This window comes from Octopus bimaculoides, chromosome 14 (assembly GCF_046866305.1).
Source record: "Octopus bimaculoides isolate indiv1 chromosome 14, ASM4686630v1, whole genome shotgun sequence".
NCBI lineage: Eukaryota > Metazoa > Mollusca > Cephalopoda > Octopoda > Octopodidae > Octopus > Octopus bimaculoides.
Window position 1 is genome coordinate 48,342,997 of NC_142941.1, and position 24,542 is coordinate 48,367,538.

General features: G+C 36.2%; 2 protein-coding genes across 5 annotated transcripts in view; one reads left to right on the top strand and one right to left on the bottom strand.

Moving 5' to 3' along the window:
- The window catches only part of LOC106878013 (hexokinase-4), a 64,103-nt gene extending 54,933 nt beyond the window's left edge, over positions 1-9,170 (top strand). For all 3 annotated transcript variants that reach the window (XM_014927093.3, XM_014927091.3, XM_014927090.3), the window contains 7 exons: positions 700-799; positions 2,164-2,243; positions 3,063-3,175; positions 4,499-4,654; positions 5,537-5,676; positions 6,610-6,743; positions 7,206-9,170. In XM_014927093.3, coding sequence (XP_014782579.1) covers positions 700-799; positions 2,164-2,243; positions 3,063-3,175; positions 4,499-4,654; positions 5,537-5,676; positions 6,610-6,743; positions 7,206-7,325 — 843 coding nt within the window. In that variant the 3' untranslated portion in view covers positions 7,326-9,170. The remainder of the gene's footprint in view (positions 1-699; positions 800-2,163; positions 2,244-3,062; positions 3,176-4,498; positions 4,655-5,536; positions 5,677-6,609; positions 6,744-7,205) is intronic.
- A 1,337-nt stretch (positions 9,171-10,507) lies between these two features.
- Positions 10,508-24,264, bottom strand: LOC106878007 (heparanase). Of its 2 annotated transcripts, XM_052972887.2 has the most exons (11): positions 23,756-24,264; positions 22,395-22,540; positions 21,720-21,893; positions 20,308-20,488; positions 18,540-18,587; positions 17,881-18,081; positions 16,996-17,110; positions 14,847-14,962; positions 13,599-13,745; positions 12,163-12,324; positions 10,508-11,430 (listed from the first exon to the last, which is right to left on the bottom strand). In XM_052972887.2, the coding sequence occupies exons 1-10, from the start codon at positions 23,962-23,964 to the stop codon at positions 12,168-12,170; spliced, it is 1,494 nt and encodes a 497-aa protein (XP_052828847.1). In that variant the 5' UTR covers positions 23,965-24,264; the 3' UTR covers positions 10,508-11,430; positions 12,163-12,167. The 2 variants fall into 2 exon arrangements, with proteins under 2 accessions (XP_052828847.1, XP_052828848.1); XM_052972888.2 differs by lacking the exon at positions 10,508-11,430 and having other exon boundaries at positions 11,937-12,324; positions 23,331-23,995.
- Positions 24,265-24,542: the final 278 nt, after the last annotated feature.

Below are 24,542 nucleotides of genomic sequence, written 5' to 3' on the forward strand. Positions count from 1 at the left end.
TGTATTTATTATATTGAAAGGCATTTTGTTGTGTTTGGGTCAGGACACACGACCGTTTGCTTCAGTTTGTGTGGCTGGAATAAGTTTCCTCTCCTGCTTTGCAGTGGCTCATTGCCACCACCACCATATTGTGTCTCTGTTTCCTATATTGGCATCGTTTAGACAGTTTAACAGGGTCCAGTGGGTCAGAGGACTACATCTGGCTCCTGTGTCTCATTTGGTGCAGGGTTTCTATGGCTGGATATCTTTGTTAGTATCAACCACTTTACAGAGTGTACCTGGTACATTTTCGTGGCACCAGCACTGGTGAGGCTATTTTGCCATCAGCAACACTAAAGAACCCTGGCTTTGTCACTTACGACTGGCTTGCCAGTCCTGTCAAACCGTCTGACCCATGCCATCATGAGAAGTGGATCTTAAACAACAACGATGATGATGATGATGAGAGGATTTAGGGTGTAGTTTTTCATGGCACCCTCACTGGTGGGTGATGGGGTGGGGGTCATCTCAGAGCTTGCAAAGTGATAGAGATCCTTTGTAAAGGACGAAACAGATTTATTGATGTGAAAGGATGGTAGTGGAGAGACGAAGAGAGAGAATAGGGTTTGTTTAACTATTATATTTTGAGTGTTTCTTAAATATTTTTTCTGAAAATTTGCCATTTTATGTTTAATATGCATTTTTCTTTCTATCTTTTAGCAACTTAATATTAAATGTGTGGCTGTGATCAACGATACTGTTGGAGCCCTGATGTCTTGCGCCCACAGTGACCGAATGTGTTCTGTTGGTATTATATTAGGTAGGTATTTGTTATTCTAATTTGTTAGAATTAAAGACTTGTCAAATAAAATATCAGAATATAATGAGGAGAAACTTTGTGAAAAGTTAAAATTCAGACAAAAATGTTCTCATGCATTTAAGAAGCCTTGTGAATTGTTTTAGATTTCCCATTTTTTTCTTTTTCTACGCTTCATGTCTACTGTTTTCAGTATCTTCTCTAAAATTCCTTAGTTTAGACATAATGGTTTCCAGTTGAACTCCAATCTGGATTTCAATATATAAGTATTGAATGCATACAATCCTTATATATTCAGGAATAAAGAGGCACTTCATGATGATCACAAAAATGTGATGTAGACGTAAACATTTTTCAAAATGTTTCTTCTCTTAAAGTGAGTTTAAAATGTGACATTTAGGATTTTATTAACTCATCTGATGCATTTTAACTAAAATTCTCTGACAAAATATGTTTAACAGAGAAGCTGTCTGTGTTAGAGCCTTGCTCCCGGCAAAGAACTGAAGAAATTGGGATTTATTTAATTCAGAGATTAACACTTGGGCAAAACTTTCTTGAAATAAATTATAATTTTGAAAATGATGTGAAAGGGAAACACTCCATCACTTTTATACATGGCCATGTGGTTAAGAAGTTCACTTGTCACTCATGTGATTCCAGGTTCAATCCTAATAGAAGGCACCTTGGACAAGTATTTTCTACCAAAGCTTCAGGTTGATAAAACCTTGTCACTAAACTAGAATGAGGGCTCTTGGCTATGGTGTTTAGTGGTGTTTGCTCTGCCACTACCAAGCAAGAATCCACTTTGAGGATAACTCACTGTCTTCATGTGTTGCCTCTTTCTGCAGTAACCTCAAAGATGTGGTTTCTTATCCACCCACCACCCACTACCCATCTCAAGGTCAATTAAAAAGGTCATGACGTTTTCACTCTTTCCTCCTCTAACTGGGTTGTGTGTGTGCACGTGCACGTATGTGAGAGAGAGAGAGAGAGAGAGAGAGAGAGAGAGACCAAACTACTGAAAGCAGTTTGGTGGCAGTGTAAATAAACAATATAAAAAAAACGGACATTTTTTATTTCCAAAGAAAGAAAGTTATTTGAGAAAAATTAAATTTGAATTGTTTGGACTCTTCTAAGATCAACTGGATTTCACTAATACATTGTTGAGATTATCTCTTCAAAACTCCATGGCCATCACCTAAAACAATAAAAGCATAATTCATGTCTCCAAGATTCTGCCAATTTGGCCCTTTTATTATCTGCTGGACCAGGGACTGGGTGATAGTACAAAATATAATCTGTTGCCACAGAAAAACCTGTGAAAATGACAAATTCTCACCTGTTTCTTCTTCCAATGTTTCTTTCAGGTACAGGTACTAATGCTTGTTATATTGAGAGACTGGAAAATGTCGACATTTGGAATGAAGATAAAAACGAACCAAAACAAGTGAGGACATTTTGCTTTCTCTTTATCTTAGCATTACTGTTGCCTTATTCTTTTCTTCATGTCTTTATTTTTTTATTTATTTCTGTCATTAGACTGTGGCCGTGCTGGGGCACCACCTCAAAGAATTTTAGTTGAAGGAAGCGACTTCAAGCCTGGTACTTATTCTGTCAGTCTCTTTTGCCGAACTACTAAGTTACAGTGATGAAAACATTCCAACAACTGTTACCAAGTAATGATGAGGGACAGACACATATATATATATATACACGACAGGCTTCTTTCAGTTTCCGTCTACCAAATCCACTCACAAGGCTTTGGTTGGCTCAAGGCTATAGTAGAAGACACTTGCCCAAGGTGCGTTGCAGTGAGACTGAACCACACAGCCACACCTGTGCCTATAAACTTTTCAGTAACCTTATAATTCTTTTTCCATCTCCCCCCCCCCCCAACTAAAACACTTCAGTGGCTCTGATGAGACACTAACAATGTCTGCCTCAGCAATGGTCAGCTAGAATGGATTTTTTTTTTGTTAATCTCCCATATTTAGACTTTTCTGTGGTTCAAACCTACTTAAAGCTTCTTGCCTTCAAATATCTAAGAAAAATGAGAGAAATGGAACCAAAGTGCAGTTTGAACTATACTTTAGTTCTCCACGAGTTATGTCACTCTTGTGACCCTGTAATACTACCTCCTCCTCCTCCTCTGGTTTCCTTTTGATTTTACTGTTGTTTCATGATGCCTGATGGTGTGATTCTGATGGATCCAGATTCTCCAAAAAGTGATATAATTTTGTTTCATTTTTTTTTTTTCTGCAAAAAGGTTATAATTAACACAGAATGGGGTGCATTTGGAGATGATGGCTGTTTGGACAAGATTCTAACAGATTACGACAGGCAGGTTGACAAGCATTCCATCAACCCAGGAAAGCAACGGTATGTATGTGTGTGATCTCTCTATAGTTTAGCTTTTGTTTTTGTTTTCTGTCATCTAGTGTTAGTTCTGTGTAAAGTATCTGAAGATTTGTTGTTGTTGGTGGTGGTGGTGGTGGTGGTGGTGGTGGTATGTGTAATAAAACATGTCAAACAACATTTTGTCATGAAGAAATGTTCATATTTAAAAACAAAATCCCTTTCCCCAACTTGGTGCAGGTCTTATTCTGTCCTTAAGCGGTTTGCTTCACAACCTTGTTATTCTAGGTTCAGTCCCACTGCATGGCTCCTTAGGCAAGTATCTTCTCTTATAGCCTTAGGCAGACCAAAGCCTTGTAAGTGGAATTTAAGAAATGGAAACTGAGTAGAAGCCTGTCATGCATGGATCTTTCAGTGATGCAGATTCAGTTGCTTGGTCAACTGTGTTGCCTACCCCTGAACTAACATCTAAGTGGCTCAATATTCCACAGACGTTTACCTTTATTATAATTCTCAGACAGACAATCAGCAAGGCACAGTAACAAATGTGACAAAAGTACTGCCTTGTTACACAATGTATGACAAGGCGGTACTTGGAAGTTTACGTCCTGACATTGTTGTTCCAGGTTCAGTTCCACTGCATGGCAAGTGTATTTGTACATGTATCAATGTGTGTGTGTGTGTGTGTTTACATCTCACTTCACGCTTCAAACAGGTGCAGAATAAGAAAAAAAACCTACTTGAGAAGCAGAACGGTTAATGACAGGAATGGTATCTGACTCGAAAACAATGCTTCCATGCAAGAATGGTAAAACAATCACAAAGTCGCCATGGAAACCTGATCCCATTTTATAGAAAAGCACTGTTGCACCTAAAATGCTCACTCTGCCTAATTTGCTTAGATTTCTTCTCTCTGTATGTGTGTGTGTGTGCATGCATGTGTACACACATCATCATCATCATTTAATGTTCCTTTTCCATGCTGGCATGGGTTGGATGGTTTGACAAAATCTGTTGTGCTGCATTGAGCTCCAATTACCTGTTTTGGCTTGGTTTCTATGGTTGGATGCCCTTCCTAATGCCAACCCCTTTGCAGAGTGTGCATTGGGTGCTTTTATTGTGCACTTGCACCAGTGAGGTCACCAAGTAATGTGCAAGACAGGAGATAAGTGGGAAGAGGTGTTTGTGAGTGGTGGTGGGTGTTATGCCAGGTATTGAGAGGAAGCACAGGTGTCTTGCTACAGAGGGGTATCCATGGTTACCCCATTTGTAAGGAACTGGAAAGAAGATAAAGGTGGAGGTGATTGGGATGCTTATAGTGTGATATATTTTTATTTTACTTTACAGATTTGAGAAGACAATATCTGGAATGTACATGGGGGAACTTGTCCGTCTTATACTTGAAAAGTTACGCAGACATAAACTGATTTTCAATGGCGTTGGCTCAGAAGAGTTATCAACTCGTGGACGGTTTTACACAAAATATGTTTCTGAAATTGAAAGGTAAACATTAAAATATTTCTTGACATATTTTCTAATGTAAAATCTATGGGTTTCAATAATTTCTTTTCTCTTTTTTTTTTTCTTTATTGGTTTTGTTGTTTATTTTTCTGTTAGCAAAGAGAAATTGATGGAAAATAGCTTTGAAAAAAGAAAAAGTCCAAATTGCAGCTGTTGAAATTATTAGCTGTATCTTCTGGAAAGAACACTTCAAAGGTGCTGCATCATTTGTTGTACATTCAATACATTGCCCAGATACATTATATATATGTGCATGCATATATATTTTCTCAAACAAAAGCCACAGCACCATGCCTTTCAGGAGTGTGTATACACTATACAGATGCAGTACATGTATAACTGTTTTAATTTAATCTTGTTTCAGTTGCATGCCCTGAGTTTATTACAACCCAACAGGCTTTCCAGAATATCAGTGAATGTATTATTCACTATTTTCTATTAATCAGAAGAGACATTTTATTTATGCAATGTGTCAAATGGATACTTGTCGTTGACACGGTCCAAAAAAGACCGAAACATGTCTTACATTCTTGTAAGTCACTGGCTGAAATAGTGTTCGTCTCACTCCCTTGTTTTGAACACAACTTGTCTAGAGATTTCCTCTTGGATAAAAACCCACAGCATCAGGCCTTTCAGGGGTGTATATATGTTAAGTATGAAACACAGACAGTTACATTTGTGTGTGTGAGAGAGAAAGAAAGATCGTTTTTGTCTGTAGTTAATATTTTGAGTTTTAAGCCTTGAAATGCATGCAAATTTTAAGAATCATCAAAATTGTATTTTTTTATCCATTTACTTAACAGTTTTATTACATTCTAAAATAATTCTTTTCTTTGATATTTAACTTTTTTCTTCGTGTTGCAGTGATATTGATGATAGCTTCAAAAATACTAAACAGGTCTTTCAAGATCTTAACTTAACAAACTTTATGGTGGAAGATTGTCGTATCGCTCAGTATGTCTGCTCAACTATTTCCACACGAGCTGCCTATTTATCTGCCGCAGGTAAGCGAATGTTTCATTAAATATTTAAACCTTTTATATGCAGTTTCATTGATTGATGTTTTCAGATAAGTGATTGTGTCTGTCTACAGCAGAGACAATAGATTTAGCAACTGTTCTTGGATATCCATTTCTATATGTGTTTATATATATACATATATTCTATGGAGTGTTTGGCATTAAGGGAAAGACATCCAACCATAGAAACCAAACCAAAACAGACTATAGAACCGGGTACAGCCCCTGACCGTACCAGATCTATATATATATATATGTGGTGGATTCTACTGTCTTAGCCAACAGGTGAGGATTCTGCTACTTCTTGCAGAACAACCTGCACAAATGATTTGTTGATAGTGATGCAATGTTCATTAGCTCAATCCCTCCATCAAATTGGCATTACCTGTACAAGTGCACAATGAGAAATTAAGCTTGGTCTACCTTGCTGCTCTAAATACACTTAATAACATAGCATCATTTCCAAAGGACCATTCATAGAACAGGGTTTTAATAAGAGCAGGAGTTTTCCTCCTTTCATATTGGCTGATGGCTAGGGAGCACCCAAGATGATCTCTGAAATCTTTTGCTCAACTCATGCTGCATATAGATGTAAATATATATAAATTTGTTTAGTGTTTATTTAATTTAGTAAAGCAGTGTGTAGTCTTAAGAGGTACGGTGTAAGAAATATAAGAGGTACGGTGTAAGAAATATGTAGTGAAACCTCAATAAAGTCTGTACTAACTGAAGAGGGACAGATCCTGGCTATAATACTTACGTTTCAACCAGAATCTAATATTTTAGCCAAAGATATGATAGATTGCATGTAATATTGGTTGCTGAAGTTGTCTTGTAATTGTATTGCAGTTGAAAGCAATGGAAAGTCTTGTCAGGTCAAAGTTTCACTTTCACTTCAATGTTTTGTTGTTGTTTCAGGTACTGCTGCTTTGATTCACAAGATGGGTCGATCTGAAGTTACTGTTGCTGTAGATGGCTCTCTCTACAGATTCCATCCTCATTTTCATGACTTAATGGTAGAAAAAATTAAAGCACTTTGTCCCCTTACTAGAGTAAGTAGATTTCTAAGTTCATTTAACTGAAATTTTTCTGTCAACCCACCTGAAACTGCTCCTGGTTCTGTGATACCAATTCTGTTTTAAGCATTAGCTTCATTAGTTATTTTACAAAATTTTTATTTAAAAAGTTAAACAAAATAAAGTCAGTGGATTTTGTAATGAAAGGCTTGACCATTTAGCATTTAAACTGGTCATATCCAATCCAAATATTCTGACCATTTTATGTTCAAACTGGCCAGATCTGACCCCTCACACCTACCCTGCAATATCATTCTAAAAATAAACAATCACATCATTGAAATCTTGAAGCTATAAAATAATGCATAATTAATTGTAAAAAACAAAACCAATGTGATTAAAAATAAGCAAACCCTTTTGACAGAATAATCCGGATGCTAAGATGTCTTTTGAAATTGAGTTTTAGTTATTTCTAGTTTTCTTCTTTTCCTTTTCCAGTTTCGTCTGATGCTGTCCCATGATGGAAGTGGAAAAGGTGCAGCAATCGTTGCAAGTTGTGCTACACAAGAAGGCCAGAATCAAAACAACAATTCTGCATTAAGGGCGGAAGTTCATTGAGAATAATAGTTAATTAGAAATCTGTGTCCATGTATGTTTTGGTGTGTGTGTGTGTGTGTGTGTGTACATACATATATAGGTCTCTCTCTCTCTCCTTTTATATATGTATGTATGTATATATATATATATATTTGTAGATAGATGTATTTGTGTATATATTTAGCTCTGTGTGTGCATGAATATATATATATGAAGGTATATTACACACATAATCACTCATATATGCACACATACATCTACACATTCATACCAATATTCTCTTTTACACACACACCCACATACACACAAAGAGGTCCATATATATATATATGTATATGTATGTATATATATATATATATATATATATATGGTTGAAATAATGTGTGAGAATTTTTAAAAGAAATAGTTTTCAATTCCAAAAAGAAAATGTTACTGAATTTTTTTTTTCTTAAGGAAACAAAAAAAAGAAAAGAGATTTGTCAGATTCTGATGTTGCTTCTCTCAAAGACTTCTCTAGTTGCACCTTACTCGTTGCTACGTATAATAGCTACTTTCAAACTCTGCTCCTGGACTGCCGCCCTCAACTTGTTAACTCACTACCACAAAACTCACAAACATCTGTCTGTGTGTTTATTTATATATATATATACATAGGTGATGGTATGTATGTGAGTGTGGAATACGTGTGTGTATGTGTGATTGTGTGTGTGTTTATATACACACATGTATATATATATTGTGAATGTGTGAGTGTCTATAAATGTAGCGATGTATGTAAATATATATATGAATACACACATCTGGTGAAAGAGCAAGCGAGGGGGAGATAATCGGTAAATGTTCAGAAAATATGAATAACCATTAAAATTAGTCAAAATAATTTATCTTCGTTTCCATCTTAATCTTGATTTTTGGTGGGGTCGGGTAGGGGGAGTGATATGTACGTTTTATTTATTATTATTTTTATTCTTTTTAAACCTTTTCTATGCATAATTTATTTGACATTCTTTCAGAAACGGTATTTCTTTTCGAGTGCATTCTTCTTCTCCCTGTTTCATTTCTTAGGTGTTACTACAGAAGAGCTTTTACGTTTTTAGTAATCTTTTAGAATAACATATCCATGTCTGCTAAAACAGTTCTTACATTTTTTATGAGACAGAGTTGATCAGCATCACTGGTTTCTTTCATTAAAGCAAAAAGTATTTAGAATCTCTGCCAAGTTGAGAAAAAGAAAAAAAATTATTCTAATTTTTTTCTTTTTTTGTGTTTTAAAAGCATTTAAAAAGATTTTGGTTCATATATATAAATATCTGATAAGTACTCTCATTTTCATTCTATCAAGAGTCACAAAATCTCATTCAGTTTTGGTATCTTCCTATTTAAGGCAGTGATGAGCTTTTAGAATTGTTAGAATGGAAGACAAAATGCCAAGCAATATTTCTTCTGGATCTCTGTTCTGGTTTCAAATCTCGCCATTGTCAACTTTGTCTTTCATCTTTTTGGGGTTGATAAAATAAAGTACCAGTGAAATACTGGACTCAATGGCACTGGCTAACCGACTTCCTTTAAATTTGCTGGCCTTGTACCTAAATTAGAACGCATTATCTCTCCATTTCGTCATCTTAATTGATACATTGCCATGATACCATTCTTAGGCATTCTGCCATTTGAACAGCAAGGTTTCCCTTGTCTAATTAGTTATATTTATAAAATAAGGATTGGAAACCTTAATTATTTCATCTAAAATTGATACTTCATAATTCATATTGAATATCACAGATGACTTACCAATATATATTGCAATATTTAAAACAAAAAAAAATTTTCAAATATAAACTTTCAGAACAAATCAGGAAATTGTTGACAGTTGAGCTTTAAAAAAGTGAATCTGACGCTTGTTTCTGTTGGATCTCATTTAGTAACAAAACAGCAATCATTTTTTTTTTTTTTTCCACCTTGAAAAGTTCCTTTTATTTGTAAATAGTTCTTAGACCTTTTGTCCCTCTTTAATGACTTTGGAAACATTAGAAATATCAGTCTTTACCAGACTTTAACATTGGCAGTAATTTCAAACACTTTGTCTTAGTTATCCAAATGTTCATATAATTAGGTTTTGTCTATTTTGATTTCCGCCCCCACCCCTTCTCACCAGAATTAGATTATTAAGTAGGTTAACGAATCTGTGCTTTGGAGGAGAGAATGGCTGCATTTCTTGTAATAAATATGATGATGATGATATTTATAAGACTACCTTCAGAATCCATACTGTGATATCATCTTACCTGTCGATAAACATTTCAATCAATGCGTATAAAATGTTTTGTGATTTATTTTGTGTGTGTGTGTGTGTTTAGTTTAATATTTGATGGCTTAAAATCTATTTAGAATAACTTTTAATTAATTATTCATCACTTGCACAAAAGGAAGTAAAAATTCAACTTAGACTTCAATTGGTGGGGAAATAATTCTAAAATTATTTTCTTTTTCAAGAAGCAAATACCATTATTGTTTCTCATCTTAAATATTTTTCCTAAATTTATTTAATAAAAACTATACTTACATTTTTTTTTTCAATTTATTGGTATTAGATGTTAATTAAATAATACTCTTTTTATCAGGATATTTATCTAGTTTTCAAAGTACAGAAAGAAAGATTATTTCATAAAACAATACAAATATATATTTTGAACAATCAACAAAACTTAGATTTAAGCAAGACATTACTAAACTATCAGCTTATAACACCATGATTACGTTAGAAACAATGGTTTGATTACATTAAGCCTATTCTAAAACATCTCTTAATTATCATATTAATCATCAATGACCATTGTTAACAAGGAAAATTAAAGTGATTTTTATTAGATTTTATTCAGATCACCACACACACACACACACACATTCTATTTTTAGATTGTCAATAAAGTTGTTGGTAATAAAAAAAAAGGCTTCTTTCTTCATCTCTCTCTCTCTCTCTCTCCTATTGTGGGCCAAAAATGGGGTTGTTTGTTATTAATAATTTTAAGTATCTTTCAAAGATGAAAAAGAAAAAGCTATTGTTTATTCTGTTTTGTTATGAATATGTTTTTTTTTTTTCCTTTTTGAATCAAATTTTATTTTTTCCAATGTTAGACTATATTACTCTTAAATGATTCTGTACAACATTGCTTAACAAATTATTATGGAGAAATAAAAGAATTAAAAACATTTTTAATGTTTATTTTTTTCTCTGAAATTTAAATGAATTTAAAAATAGCTATTTCTGTTCTTAAAATAGGACATGACATAAAGAAACAACATAACAACACTATGACTGATTTTAATGTGTAAGAAATATTTAGTAAAACCTAATGAGACATATTTAAATGCAACACGAGGAAAAACAAGACAAATTTAAATAATTCCAAAGTAACATAACTTTATGATTTGTCCTCATTGGGTCTTTGCTTTAATTAGTTTAGTCTAACGAGGTATCCCATGTGTTTAACATGAAAACAAACCTTGCTTTTCCTTCCATCATCATTATCATCATTTTTTTTTTTTAATCATAATCTCTGGTTTTCTACAATGGTCTAGTTTAAACTGGTTTGCAACACAGCAATATATATCTCCATGCCTCTCAATTCTGGTCCTTTCTTTCAGATAAAGAACTCTTTAATTCTTCAATGAGAACTACAATCTGTCTTCAACTCCTTACATTCTACAAAACAGGAAATAGCTTAAAACCAAGCTCTGTTAGACATCTAGCTGCAGGCTAAATTCCTCACAACGTCCCTATACATGACTTTCATGGCTGTCACAAGACGCCCCCTCATCAAGGTTTCATCTGACAACAAGCCTTCTCCAACTCAATAATATAAAGATCCTTGGTTAAGAAGTTCCATTGTTGCCTTAGTAAAAACAAGAGCATTAGTGGCTCCACACCCTGGCACAAACTCGAAAAACTGAATTTCACAAATCTACTTCACTTCTTGAGTAGCTTTGCTAAAACATTCTTTCTCTCTATCTTTACCATTTTTATATATTCCATCAGTTCAATGTCTCTGGTTGTTTCGAAGGCATTTATTTTGCACTTGTTACCAATCCTGGAGATATGCTTCCTGCATCATTTCCATGTTTCTTTTTTCTGTAAGAAGAAAAAGAAGTGGGTTGCTATCAATCCGTACTTCTTGCTTTGACCTTTTTGTTATTTCTGTTGATATATGCGGCCTTTATTTCACTTAATTGACAATAATGAGGAATTTAATAAAATATCTGTCATTATTAAGCTTAAGTAAGGCAGTGAGCTGGCAGAGTCGTTAGCACGCCGGACAAAATGCTTTGTGGTATTTTGTCTGTCTTTACGTTCTGAGTTCAAATTCTACTGAGGTCGACTTTGCTTTCATTCTTTTGTGGGGGTTAAGTCACAACCCAGAGCTGGTCTCAAAAGCGTCACTTTGCCCCTCGCCCCTCTATACACCCCACACTTCTAATCCTTGTGATGGAGAACAGAGGCAAACCTCTGACTTTTACCCACTAACTTCTCTGCTCTTCCCATTTTCTCGACTCTCATGACTCTGACTACTGTACCATTCTACCAGCAAGTTGAGAGTCAAGGACTCTTGACAAGTATAGATAACAACAAAGATTGCGTTTATCAAGAATTATAAATCTCTTATTGTTTATTTTTTTATTATTGTCTTCATATCTCTATGGCAGGATCCGGCAATTGATTTTAAAAAATGTTATGTAGACATGATGAAGGTTATGTACAAATTTAGTTGAATTGTTTTGTGGAATCAGCTAAGAATTAAGTGTAAATATTTGCTTAGAAAGGACTTCTTCATCACAGAACTCTTTAAATGGTTTAGGACAATACCTTTTCTATATATAGCAAGGCCTTGCTTTGGCATTCGGAAGAACAATAAAGCCAAATGTTAACGGTGGTATCAGGACTGGTTGTTTTTGTGGTTTCGGCTTCAAAGAAGGTAACTGGTTGTTATTTAATAAGTGAAGTGGGATTCCATTTAACTTGACATTCCTAAAAAATAAAATATTGAAAGTTCAAACAGAATCGACACAAGTCAAACCATTGAAAGCATAAACCAACAGAGGTGCTTCTTCAATTTCTCTTTGGGCTTAATTAACTTTCCTCCCACTTCATTCATAATATTTACATTAACATAGAATTGTAATTAAAAGTTAACTTGCTAGAAATAACAATCAAATCTCTCTTAAATCCCATTTTTCTATATTGCTGGTAGCAGTGTATCTCCTCCATAGCAAAATCTTGTTCTGGACCCTTTCCTTCATATTCCAAACCTTTCATCACCTTAGTACAAAACTGTATCCCTCTCTATGGTGGCCCCATTCAGTGGAAGGGGATCTTAGTCTTCTGAGTTACTTGGTGACCTCACTAGTGTCAAGGTTATGAAAGAAGGCCCCCCAGTACACTTTGTAAAGTGGTTGGTGTTGGAAAGGGCATTTGGCCATAGAAACCATGTCAAAACAGACAGTGGAGCACAATACAATCCTCTGACACACTGGATCCAACCCATGGAAGATGAAAGTTAAATGAGGAAGATGTACACAAACAGCAAATATTGTTGTCATCTGAACATTTCATTATAAATTCAGTAATTACTTGATAAGTATTTCCATGAAATAATGTGAAGGTGGCAAGAGGCAAAACTACTTCACCAAAGCACGAAGGAAGAAACTACAAACCAGTTTTGTTCAACAGAAAAGAATTGAACAAATTCTTTTTATTTAAAGAATCATTGCAATGGTTTTATTTCGTGCCAATTAGTCTTTTAAATTTTCCGGTTAATTTTGATGGCTACTGTACATTGAAGTCGAAAGCCATAATAATGAGGTTACTGTCAGTCATCATTGAGGTAGTGTGCAAAAGATTCTGAAAGAAGCGATCTTTCGGTTCTGGGAGCCCTGCCTGTCGAGCATATGCAGAAATAGCTATCGCTTCTGAATTGCCTGTAACTAGTCTCATATTAATTATCCTGTCACATGCTCTGACTGCCTCAATTACTTCATCTATTTCTCAGCTCAGAGTACGACCATGCCCATCCCTGCTCTCACTATTACTCACCCACAGGGATTGCATATGAAGAGTCTGATTGAGGATCCCTTCCCACTTATCTCTTGCCTCTGACCCTACATCTTCACAATCTCACCAAATTTACCTTTCATTGCCAAAGTGAGATAGAGTGAAATATCCTAATCAAACAATATTCAATAAACCATACAGGCCACAACTTTATCACTCTACAAGAAAAGATTAAATTGTGTAGCACTTACCTTGACTTGAGACCCATTTCATCTGCAGGTTCCAACAGGTACAAATGAACAATTTGGTTACTGTATTTAGGAAAATCAATGGCTACAGTTTTGTTTGAAAATACATTCAGGAAGTAAACGGTTATTGCACCAGGACCATATTTTGTCCTACGGAAATAAAACATATATTGAGGTGGTTTATTTGCAAGTCTTTTTCTAATGTACATGTTGTTGTTGTTGTTGTGGTGGTTGTGGTTACATTAGAACCACAGTCAGCTGTGGTTCTAATGCAATAGCAGTTTTTGTATTATTAGCGCTGGGGATACTTGAGAAGCCAAGTTGATTCTGGTACAGTTTGAACTCAATACGTAAAGGAACCAAGCTAAATCCTAAACAGTATTTTTCTGGCTAATATATGTAAGTTTAAATCGCAGACTCCTCAGTGTATCCGGGTTTCTGCAGCCAATAGGTATTTATATTTTTTTAGATTTTACTTATTTCGGTGGGAGGCTTTGGAACATAACTCCCGCAATAGTCGAGGGATTACTGTAAATACATTATATAATTTATGGATAGGTGGAACCTGTCCTATTGTGGCCCCTTCTTATACTTTGACCTTTCCTCCTGTAGCACTAAGCTGCCCCCACTCAGTTAAAGAGGGTCTTAATCATAAAGTGGTGGGCATTAGGAAGGACATTGAATGATAGAAACCATGCCAAAGCAGACACTGGAGCAGAATGCAGTCTTCAGACCCATCAGATCATGTCAGACTGTCCAACCCATGCCAGCATGAAAGATAGACATTAAAACACAATGAGATTATTTTCATTAGTTTATAAGTCAGTAAAAAAGGGGCAGCACTTATAATAATTTCTAAGCCTCCCACACTGATGAGATTGAGGTGACCAATGCGCAGCCTGAATATCTGCAATTCATTGTCTAAAGGGGACCAGTGGGGTTCTGGTCAAAATGCTGGTAACAAATATTGGCTTTTAATAAAGTTTTACCATGAAGTGAAAACATTTCTTCTCAAAGACATCTTCACTCTTTTAAATGGATTCTTATGTTTCTTCTTTTTTTTTTCTTCTTTCCACTGATCTACAGTTCCTTAAATCTATTCAGTTGAGAAAATATAGTCATTCATATATTGTTATTAGTTGTTTCTCTGACAGTTTGTGCCAAAGCATGGGAGCTACTGTTGTGATCATCCCATTTTTATTGTAAGGAAAAAAGGGTTAAAAACAAAAAGATAAAAGAAAGTGAGATTACCTTTGTAAGTTGGTACAATGTGTATAAACTCTGAAATGTTTTGTAGGATCTAAGGCAACAGTTTCAAAAACTGGGCCACCAACCAATGTCTTGAACAAGAGACTCAACCAATAATCCTTAAAAAGAAGAAATATTCAGTCTTTTATGGCCTTAACAATTATAACGATGATGATGATGATGATGATGAATATACCAAACTTTATTATTATTACTATTATTATTATTATTATTATTATTATTATCATCATCATTATTGAGTAGTGAAAATTGATGTCATTTTGTTTAGAAAGGAACACAGAATATTCCAGCTAAAATTTTGAATTTCTGTGTATTTTAAATTTTGAACCTGCATCTGACAGTACTTGTCTCTCTTATTCAATATGACAATATCCGTCCGACAGTGTTTGATTACACGATCCGTCTGAAAATCATAGTCCCAGAGTATCATTACTTTTCCATCCTCCTGCATAACTATACTCGGTACATTCTCATACCAGTTCTCCGTTATTTCATATTGGTATTTACGGCATAAGAGCCAATGAAAATACACACACACTTTATCGTGGTGGCGCTTGTATTTTTTTTGTGCAAGGCTCTCACATCCACTTACCAAGTGGGTCACATTTTCCACACTCTTTCAACAGAGTCTGCATTTCTGGGTATCAGAAGTTTTATAGATGTTATACTTCATTGAATTGGTAACAAGAGCCTGGTCTTGTGCAGCAATGATCAGGCTTTCGGTGGTACACTTCAAATCCCCTCACTCAAGCCATGTATTATCCTTAACATCTTGTGTATTCCTTTCAAACTGTCCATGCATTCTCATTTCAAGAAGGTCTTCTTTTCTCCTCAGCTCTTTGGTTAAACTCTTTCTTGCCCATCATTTCATCTCAGAAATACCAAAACACTAACATTATCACTCAAGAGTTACGAAGTGGTCCACAGTTTACTTCAAATTCATCATCATCATCATTTAACGTCTGCTTTCCATGCTGGTATGGGTTGGACGGTTTGACTGAAAACTGGTAAGCCAGGGGGCTGCACCAGGTTCCAGTCTGATTTGGCAAGGTTTTTATGGCTGGATGCCCTTCCTAACGCCAACCACTCCAAGCGCGTAGTGGGTATTTTTTATGTGCTACCGGCACTAGTGCCATTGATCTGACACTGGCATCGGCCACAGCTATGGTCTCGCTTGGCTTGGCAGGTCAACACAAGCATGGTATATTGCCAAGGGTCTTGGACACCTGTTACTGCCTCCGTGAGGCCCAACGCTCGAAGGGTGCTTTTTTACATGACACCAGCATGGGTGCCAATCAGATGGCACTAGCATCAGCCATGACTACGATTTCACTCGGTTGAAGTCAGTAAAACTGTTGAATAGTATTGGTGCCTGTATCTAGAAATTTATTGACCTAAAATATTATAAACTTCATTTTCTTTTAAATTTAAAATAAAAATTTCAGGAAATCTCAAAACAAAAAAGAGATACAACAGTGAACATAGAGTAACATTGCAGAAATAACAAAGGGATGACATTGTAGGAATTAGATGTCCTGATTCCTCACTGGTCACAATCCACTTCCACCCTACTCTTTTATTTGGGTCCAAATTGTTTTCCTATCATCTTGAAGGACTTTTGAGTGGCCTCTTTCAATGTCTTTGTTACTATTTGACAACTACACAAGTCCATCAGTTGACTTGTAAGGCTCAAATTGTCTGAAAAGATTGATGCGGACAACAGTCAGACACCAGCCATAACAATTGATAGATATGCCATGAAGACATTGTTTTAAATACAATGTTGGCATATGTGGCCAAGTGGTCAAAGTGTCCAGCTTACAACCACAAGGTCATGAATTCGATACCAAGCAGTGTCTTGTGCCCTTGAGTAAGACACTCTATTTCATCTTGCTCCAGTCCATTCAACTGGCAAAAATGAGTTGTATTCATATGTCAAAGGGTCAGCTTCGTTGCACTCTGTGTCATTCTAAATCTCCCTGAGAAACACGCTAAGAGTAACATATTTCAGTAGAGCACTCAGCCATTTGAATGTTAATTTCATGAGCAGATTGTTCCGTTGATCAGATCAACTGGAACCCTCATTGTCGTAACCAGTGGACTGTCAGTTTTAATTCCTTCAATCACTTACTGGGTTTGGATCCAGATTCTTAAACTGGATTAGTCCATAGTTTCCACCATAGAAGTCTTGTCTCATCACAATTTCAACTCCGTATTTAGCAGCTAATCCAAGTTTATCCAACCACCTACAAGATAAAATGTTTAGAAATTAAACTCAACAATTAATAATCAATACTTCTTTGATTATCAACTCTTTGTGACTTGCAGAATAAAATCAATGAGATTTGTACTTCAGAAAGACAGAAAATGATTCCCATATAATTTATTCAATGTCTAATAATATATGAAATATTGATTTCAAATTTTGACACAAGGCCAGCAACTTCGGGGGAGTACGGAAGGTCAATTACATTTATCCCAGTACACAACCGGTACTCATTTTATTGATCCCAAAAAGATGAAAGGCAAATTCAACCTTAGCAGAATTTGAACTCTGAACATACAAACACGTGAAATGCCACTAAACAATTTGCGCAACATGCTAACGATTCTGCCAGCTTACTGCCTTAATATATGTAACCGATCAATACACGGCCAATTAAGCTGTTTCTCCGTTCAGCTGTGGCTATGCTTGAGCACCACTTGTTGTTGTTGTTTAGAATTAGGTCATTCCTGACCTATGATCAAAGTTATTCCAGCCATGACCATCCCATAGTTTTACAAGTTTGCAGGACAACATTATCTAATGAGAGACAATTAGCTATTGTTTTTAGCAGACTCAACAAGAATGTGAAAATTCTCTTGTTGATTCCATACTTGGTTTTTATATGACATACCTTTAGTCTGTTTTAGTTGTTAGAGCTGAGGCCATGCTGAAGCACTGCTTTCAATGAATGCCAAAAATGAAAAGAGAATAAATAAAAGAATTACCAGAAATCTTTAAAAAATAACTTACAAAAATCCAGCCACAAATGAATTGGAGACATTAACAGAACCAGAATCCCAGGCTGCACTGGTTTCTCCAAGCCAAAGTTTCTTTCCTGGAGCATGCTTTCTCAAAATATCATTGGCTGAAGCAAGTTCATTTTCCAACCTGTCCATAACTGCTATATCGTAAAACTCCCAAAGTTTGGCATATTTGCCATCAAGATAATATCTGGAAGAAAACAGGGATGTTTAAGAAACTGTTTCAGGGGGCAACTAAACTGATTTTAGGTTTTACTGGGTTTTAAGTCTACAGTCAAAGGGGACGTAACTCTCATTTTCTTTCCCTTCTTTTTTCTGATTTCACCCCCCACCTCTTTCTTCTAATTCAACTCTTTTGCATTTACCTTCTCCTCGTCTTTTGTCGTTTCTCATGTATTTGCATCATAATTTTCAAATAGAACAACCCATGAGTTCAAAGCCCAAATGTTGCTTGGAGACACAAGGCCCATTATAGATCCTGGATAACCACAAGTCTTAATGGTTAGAAATTATTAGAAGCTCTTAATTAAATACCGAGTACATTAAATGATATAAATATATCGTCATCGTGCATAATCCAAATATCATCCATCCATGAAATTACAGACCTTAAAATGCTAAGAATATAAGACAAGTTCAATAACATACTGATGTAGGGTAACAGCATCCAAGAAAGTGTGGGCTGCATCCAGGTATCTGTCAAATAAAAAACAAAAAAGAATAAAACAAAATATGTTTGAGGAATTCAATTCATTTACAATTTTGACAGTATTTTTAACAAAAGGTGGCATTGCTGGAGATGAAATGACCATTTTTTGTTGTTGCGATTGCAAGAATTACAGTTTGGTAAACTGGCACAGTCATTAGCAGACCGAGTAAAATGCTTAGAGGCGTGTCTTCCAATTTTACATTCTCAGTTCAAATTCTGCCAAGGTCAGTCTTGCTTGTCATGGGGCTGATAAAATAAGTACCAGTTGAGTAACGAAAGGGGGGGGGCGATGTAATCAACATACTTCCTCCCCTGAAATTGCTGGCCTTGTGCCAAAACGTGAAACCAATAATCAGTGCTTGGATTAAATGAAAAGAATGTCTCTCCATCAGGAGGATGGGGGTCAAAGGATCAGATGTTGTTTAGTTCCCAGATCGTCCATGATCTGGTAGACCTAAGAACTAATCAAAGGCATCCCAGACATGACAATCCAGTCTCTTTATTTTTCAGGTAAAGGGTATCTAAGACTGTATTATCAAATGATTCTCTTTTTAAAGAGTAGAGTGTAGTTTGAAGGAGATTTAGCTGCTATTTATCAAAGGTTCAAGGTTGGGGGGGGGGTGTAGAATAGAGTGAAAAGTGAAGTGTGAAGCGATATGATTTTATCAAGATAAATGCTGCTTCTAGATTCATCTGGAATAAGGTGTGGCAGCAAGTTGATTCCGATCTGATCAGTAAATGATTGAAAGCTCAGCTGGGGCAAGATCAAGCAATGCATTGTACTCTTGGCCAAAACACTTCTCTTCATGGTGCTCCAGTCCACTCGGCTGTAAATGGGTGCCAACCCTGCGACGGACGACCCTCTTCCGATTAGGCTGGTTACCTAGCCAGCTGCTGAGTAGCATCATTTGAAAGCTTAAAAAATGATGCAAAGTGCACTGTAACCAGTGATGTATAACAACATCCAATAGTTTGATCAATCACATGACCACATGATATTATTAAAGGGGGAAGTGTTTCCACCTTCATGATACGATACTAGTGAATGTGTGCCATGAAGGCTTCATTGTGGAATGCACGTTAGTAATGGTCATGGGAAATTTTAAGTACCTCACATAATCAAGTCTGAATTAAAAGAGGGAGGAGCAGATCAATGGCTGCCAGAAAACTGATAGTGAACCTGTATTAAAAGAACAATTGATACATGCAAATTAGCTGGTAACATTTCTAATAATAATCAACATATTTTACTCTATATAACATTAAGGTGCAGGTGTAGCTGTGTGGTAAGAAGTTTGCTTCCCAAACACATGGTTCTGGGTTCAGTCCCCCTGCATGGCACCTTGAGCAAGTGTCTTTTAATTAATAGCCTCAGGTCAACCGAAGCCTTGTGAATGGAGTTGTTAGACAGTAACTGAAAGAAGCGTATTGTGTGTGTGTGTATGTGTTTGTCTACCTGCCCACTGCTTGATAACTAGTGTTCATGAATTTACATCTTCAGGACCTAGCGATTCAGCAAAAGGGACCAATAGAATAAATATTAGGCTTTTAAAAAACAAGTCCTGTGGTCAATTTATTCAACTAAAAATTCTTCAAGGCGGTGCCCCAGTATGGCCACAGTCTAATGAATGAAACAAGTAAAAGATGAAAGATTAAATCTGTAAAATAATCTTAAAAATCTAACAGAATTTTATCAAAAAAACCTACTTTTTAAAGAAATTTTTATATGACGGTTGAGTAACACATTGATTAGTGACATCAGGCCCCAGCAGTTTCGTCCCCTTTAAATGTGGTATCTGATCCATGATAGAACGAAGATATGAAACATCACTTGCTAAGACCGTTGGATCTGGTCTGTGAGGCAGAATCAGTTGGTAGACATCTGGTTCTGCAAAACATAGGATTATTTTTTGTTAATGATATAATTAAACAGATATTTCGAGTTTTCTATTTCATATCTGAATTTAAATGGCTAAAAGCACAGAAATTAGTTTCAAATATGAGCCGAGAGAGCTGCCATGCAGATGTTTGACCTGCTGATATTAGCAGCCAAACCTATCCTAAATTGCACCTACCATTTCAAGAAAAAAAAGAGCAGATTGAATAATGTAATCCAGGATGTATCAAATGATGGACAAGGCATGGCTGGAAGGCCTTTAGTGATAGGTGTGTTTTGTTCTCTTTTTTGGGGACCAATCTGGAGCTCAACATTAACAGTTTCAGATATATCTTTTTTTTAAGCATCCAACTGTAGAAACTCTGCCAGATCAGATTGGTGCCTGGTGCAGCATTCCGGCTTGCCAGCCCTCAGTCAAACCGTCCAACCCATGCTAGCATGGAAAGCAGACGTTAAACGATGATGATGAAACCATGAATGAAAACCTCCTCTTCATGTTCTTCAGTTCAAATTAACAAAAGCACCGCATTGGTTCCCTTTCTCTCTTATGTACCTTTGCTCATCGTCCCCTACTTCCTGATCTGTCATCCCTGACCCACTTCTATCTCCCTCACCTTACTCCAACCCGTTCCCCTCATATTTCCCATCAAGTCACACTTCCATCTCACTACAGTCACCTCCACCCCCATCTCTAACCATGTTAATCCCCACTTCACACTCTTATACCCCACTCCCTAATACACTGTTTCTATTCTCTCTTACGTCCACCTCTTTGTTCCTTGAGGCTTTACTCTGGCACCCCATCACTAACATCTTCTTTCTTCTTCCCACCTACTCTTATATAATGTTGGGGTAACCGTGTATCTCCTGCATAGTAAGGCAGCACCTGTGCTTGTCTCACTTTCATATTTTCACTTATCCCACCTCTTGAGTACTTCTCCCACTTATTCAAGTGGAGGGTGGGGGATGAGGGAGGGGCTTTTCCCTTCTCTTTTCTTGTCTTACAAATCACTTGATGACCTCACGAGTGCTGGTGGCACAAAGTGGTTGGTGTTACGAAGGGTATCCAGCTATAGAACCCATGCCAGCATGAAAAACAGGCATCAAAGGATTATAACGATCATGATGATGTTTATTTCCCTACATCTTTTAGAGTCTGTCTGTTTCATAAGGAATACTTTGAACTGCAAAATGACACTACTATATGGTTGAAGTAACTCACCATTTCCCAATTCAAGGGCAGCGACAGGGTAGCCTTTCTTAGCAATATACTGAAGCAGTCTCACTGCATTATCAGCGTTCCATTTACCATGTTGCCGATTCAACATATTCAAACCAAAAACAACATCCCAGTGGACAGAATTGGTAAACTTAAAGAGTTCATCAATCTGATGGCCTAAATATAAGAGAAACAGTTAATAAACAAATTACATTTAAATTCAAATCAACAAATAAAATAGATAAATAAAACATGAATTGTTAATGAATATAAGGAAATCATTGAATAACTAGAATAACTATTTTGTCTAAACACATGTCAAATCTTTATAAATTCCCAATTTAAAACCATTATGTACCCGCTATGTGTCCCTATCAACAATAATTCCTTTGTAAGGAATTAATATTATTAGAACAATAAACTTTAAACAAAACCCACTCTGTAGCAGGGGTTTCCGGCCAAAGGTCCAGTCTGAGAATAATTTCCCCCACATTCCTGCCCACTAAAAATGATCGTGAGACCTGCTTTAACTCTTAAAACATAAAAAATAAACGAAGTGTTCAGCCATGACACTGCTTTCAATCCTCACTATATTCATCAATACATATCAATAATATATCAGGCAGTGCCCCAGTATGGCCACAATCTAATAACTGAAACAAATAAAAGATATCCTACCAGTTATATTAAATGGCTTCAAGTGGTTGTTCACGTTTTCTAAGGCACTGGAATCATCATGAAAATAGAGAAAGTCTTCTAAAGTTCCACCAATCCTCAGATATACAGGGGACAGCCCACAAGCCAAAGTTTGTACTTTGGTAGAACTAGAAAATAGGAAAACATTTAGTAAAAATCACCATTTTTAAATTCCTACCCCCACACGCATTTCCTTCATTTTTTACTTCTTTTTTTCTTCTAAATATGCGGAAAAATACGGAGATTACGATTCTGACAAAAATTTCAAAATATTTCTGTAGTTACGGTTACGGTCATGGGGTTAGGGTTAGGGTTAGGGTTGGGGGAAAAAGTCAAAATTTAAGAATTAGGGCAGGGCGAGGAATTTAACAATGCCATTTTTTGGCAATTTTCCGGAACTTCCATATCCGAAAACGGAGGTTTTTGGCAAAAAAAAAAAAAAATTAAATAAACAAATTTGGGAGAAAATGAGGCGGGGTGGGGGTGGGGAGTCTTTCCCTTTTTTCAATTGTGCTGTTTTGTCCAGTTTTCTAGTTTGATTTTGTAAAACGATTAACAAAGTGAAAACAATTTTGAACTTGGAAAAAAAAATGGAATAAGTATAGGCGCAGGAGCGACTGTGTGGTAAGAAGCTTGCTTGGTGGCCCGGATGAAGATGATAAATTGAACTTTAAAAATTTTTTTGATTTATTGATTGAACACTATTTGAACTTATCGAACAATGTTTTCGAGGGGTTATCGGTCGGCGGGCGCCGGTGCCCCTCCCATTATTATTTCATCATTTTTGTTATCCCTTTCATCCCATTAATGTCTGTGTCCAGCCCGCAGTTACTTTATGTCTGTCTGTCTTTCCTTGATCGTCCCCTCTTTGTAATGCCTTCATGGCAAATCGTTAATGAAATAAAGTAGCTTGCTTACCAACCACATGGGTTCAGTCCCACTGCGTAGCACCTTGGGCAAGTGTCTTCTCCTACAGCCTCGGGCCAACCAAAGCCTTGTGAGTGGATTTGGTAGACGGAAACTGAAAAAAGCCCGTCGTATATATGTAAATGTATATATATATATATGTGTGTGTGTTTGTGTGTCTGTGTTTGTCCGCCCACCATCGCTTGACAACCGATGCTGGTGTGTTTACGTCCCCGTAACCTAGCGGTTCGACAAAAAAGACCGATAGAATAAGTCCTGGGGTCGATTTGTTCCAAACTAAAGGCGGTGCTCCAGCATGGCCGCAGTCAAATGACTGAAACAAGTAAAAGAGTAAACAAAAAAGACAATGCCATTTTAACCCCGAGCCGCGCCGGGTAAACATGTCAGAATGTTATTATATATGAAAATAAAACTACCTGGTATTCAGATATTGCCAGTTGTTCTTCAGAGTGTCTGTGTCAATTGTAACGGAAAGGAATCGTGATGAAATATTCTGTAAAACAATGTCAGGATAAACAAGCACCGCAATCGTGAGAGATTGTGTAGAATTCGAATCAGATATTTCATGATAGCCAAAAACTTGTAAATAAAGTGGAAACAGTAAAAGAACGTAGAAATGTGACATGTTTGTATAAGAAGGCGGTCCTGAAGAAGATTATGTCACTACGTAAGCCAATTCCAGTTCAATGGAAACGTAAATTTAATGTACTGTGAATTAATTTAAGTGAGTAATTTTGGAAAGTGGTTTCAGCGCCTTTAATGTCCTTGCAGTGAGGCAATCCACTTCATGGGTTCAATTGATATAGCGATATATTCATTAGATCCTAGAAATGGAGAAGCTCCTCGTAGTGCCTTTTGTTAATCACAATAAAGTATACACTCAACGTAATTATGTTAAGACTTCATTCATCACTGCTTCACAACTGCTGTTCGTTTATTTACATCCCCATAACTTACTGGTTTGCCAAGAAGAATAAGTACCAGGCTTATCAAAATTTTTAAAAAAAGCACTAGGCAGTGTCTCATATTTTTTTTGCCCACTCAGTTGGATCTATCAATCTATCTTTTTGTGTTTGTGTATATATATATAATACACACATATATACATGTATGTATATGTGCATATTCATATCTATTATATAAAAGTCAATGGGATCTATTTTAAAACGGGGGCCACATTTTTCATTAATGTTTTACGTAGTG

Coding starts and splice junctions, on each gene's coding strand:
- LOC106878007 (XM_052972887.2), bottom strand. CDS start 23,964: ATGTCACATTTCTACGTTCTTTTACTGTTTCCACTTTATTTACAAGTT. Junction 20,489..21,719: donor TGCCCTTGAATTGGGAAATG/GTGAGTTACTTC, acceptor TATGTTTTGCAG/AACCAGATGTCTACCAACTG. Junction 18,082..18,539: donor GATGCTGTTACCCTACATCA/GTATGTTATTGA, acceptor GTTTTCTTCCAG/ATATTATCTTGATGGCAAAT.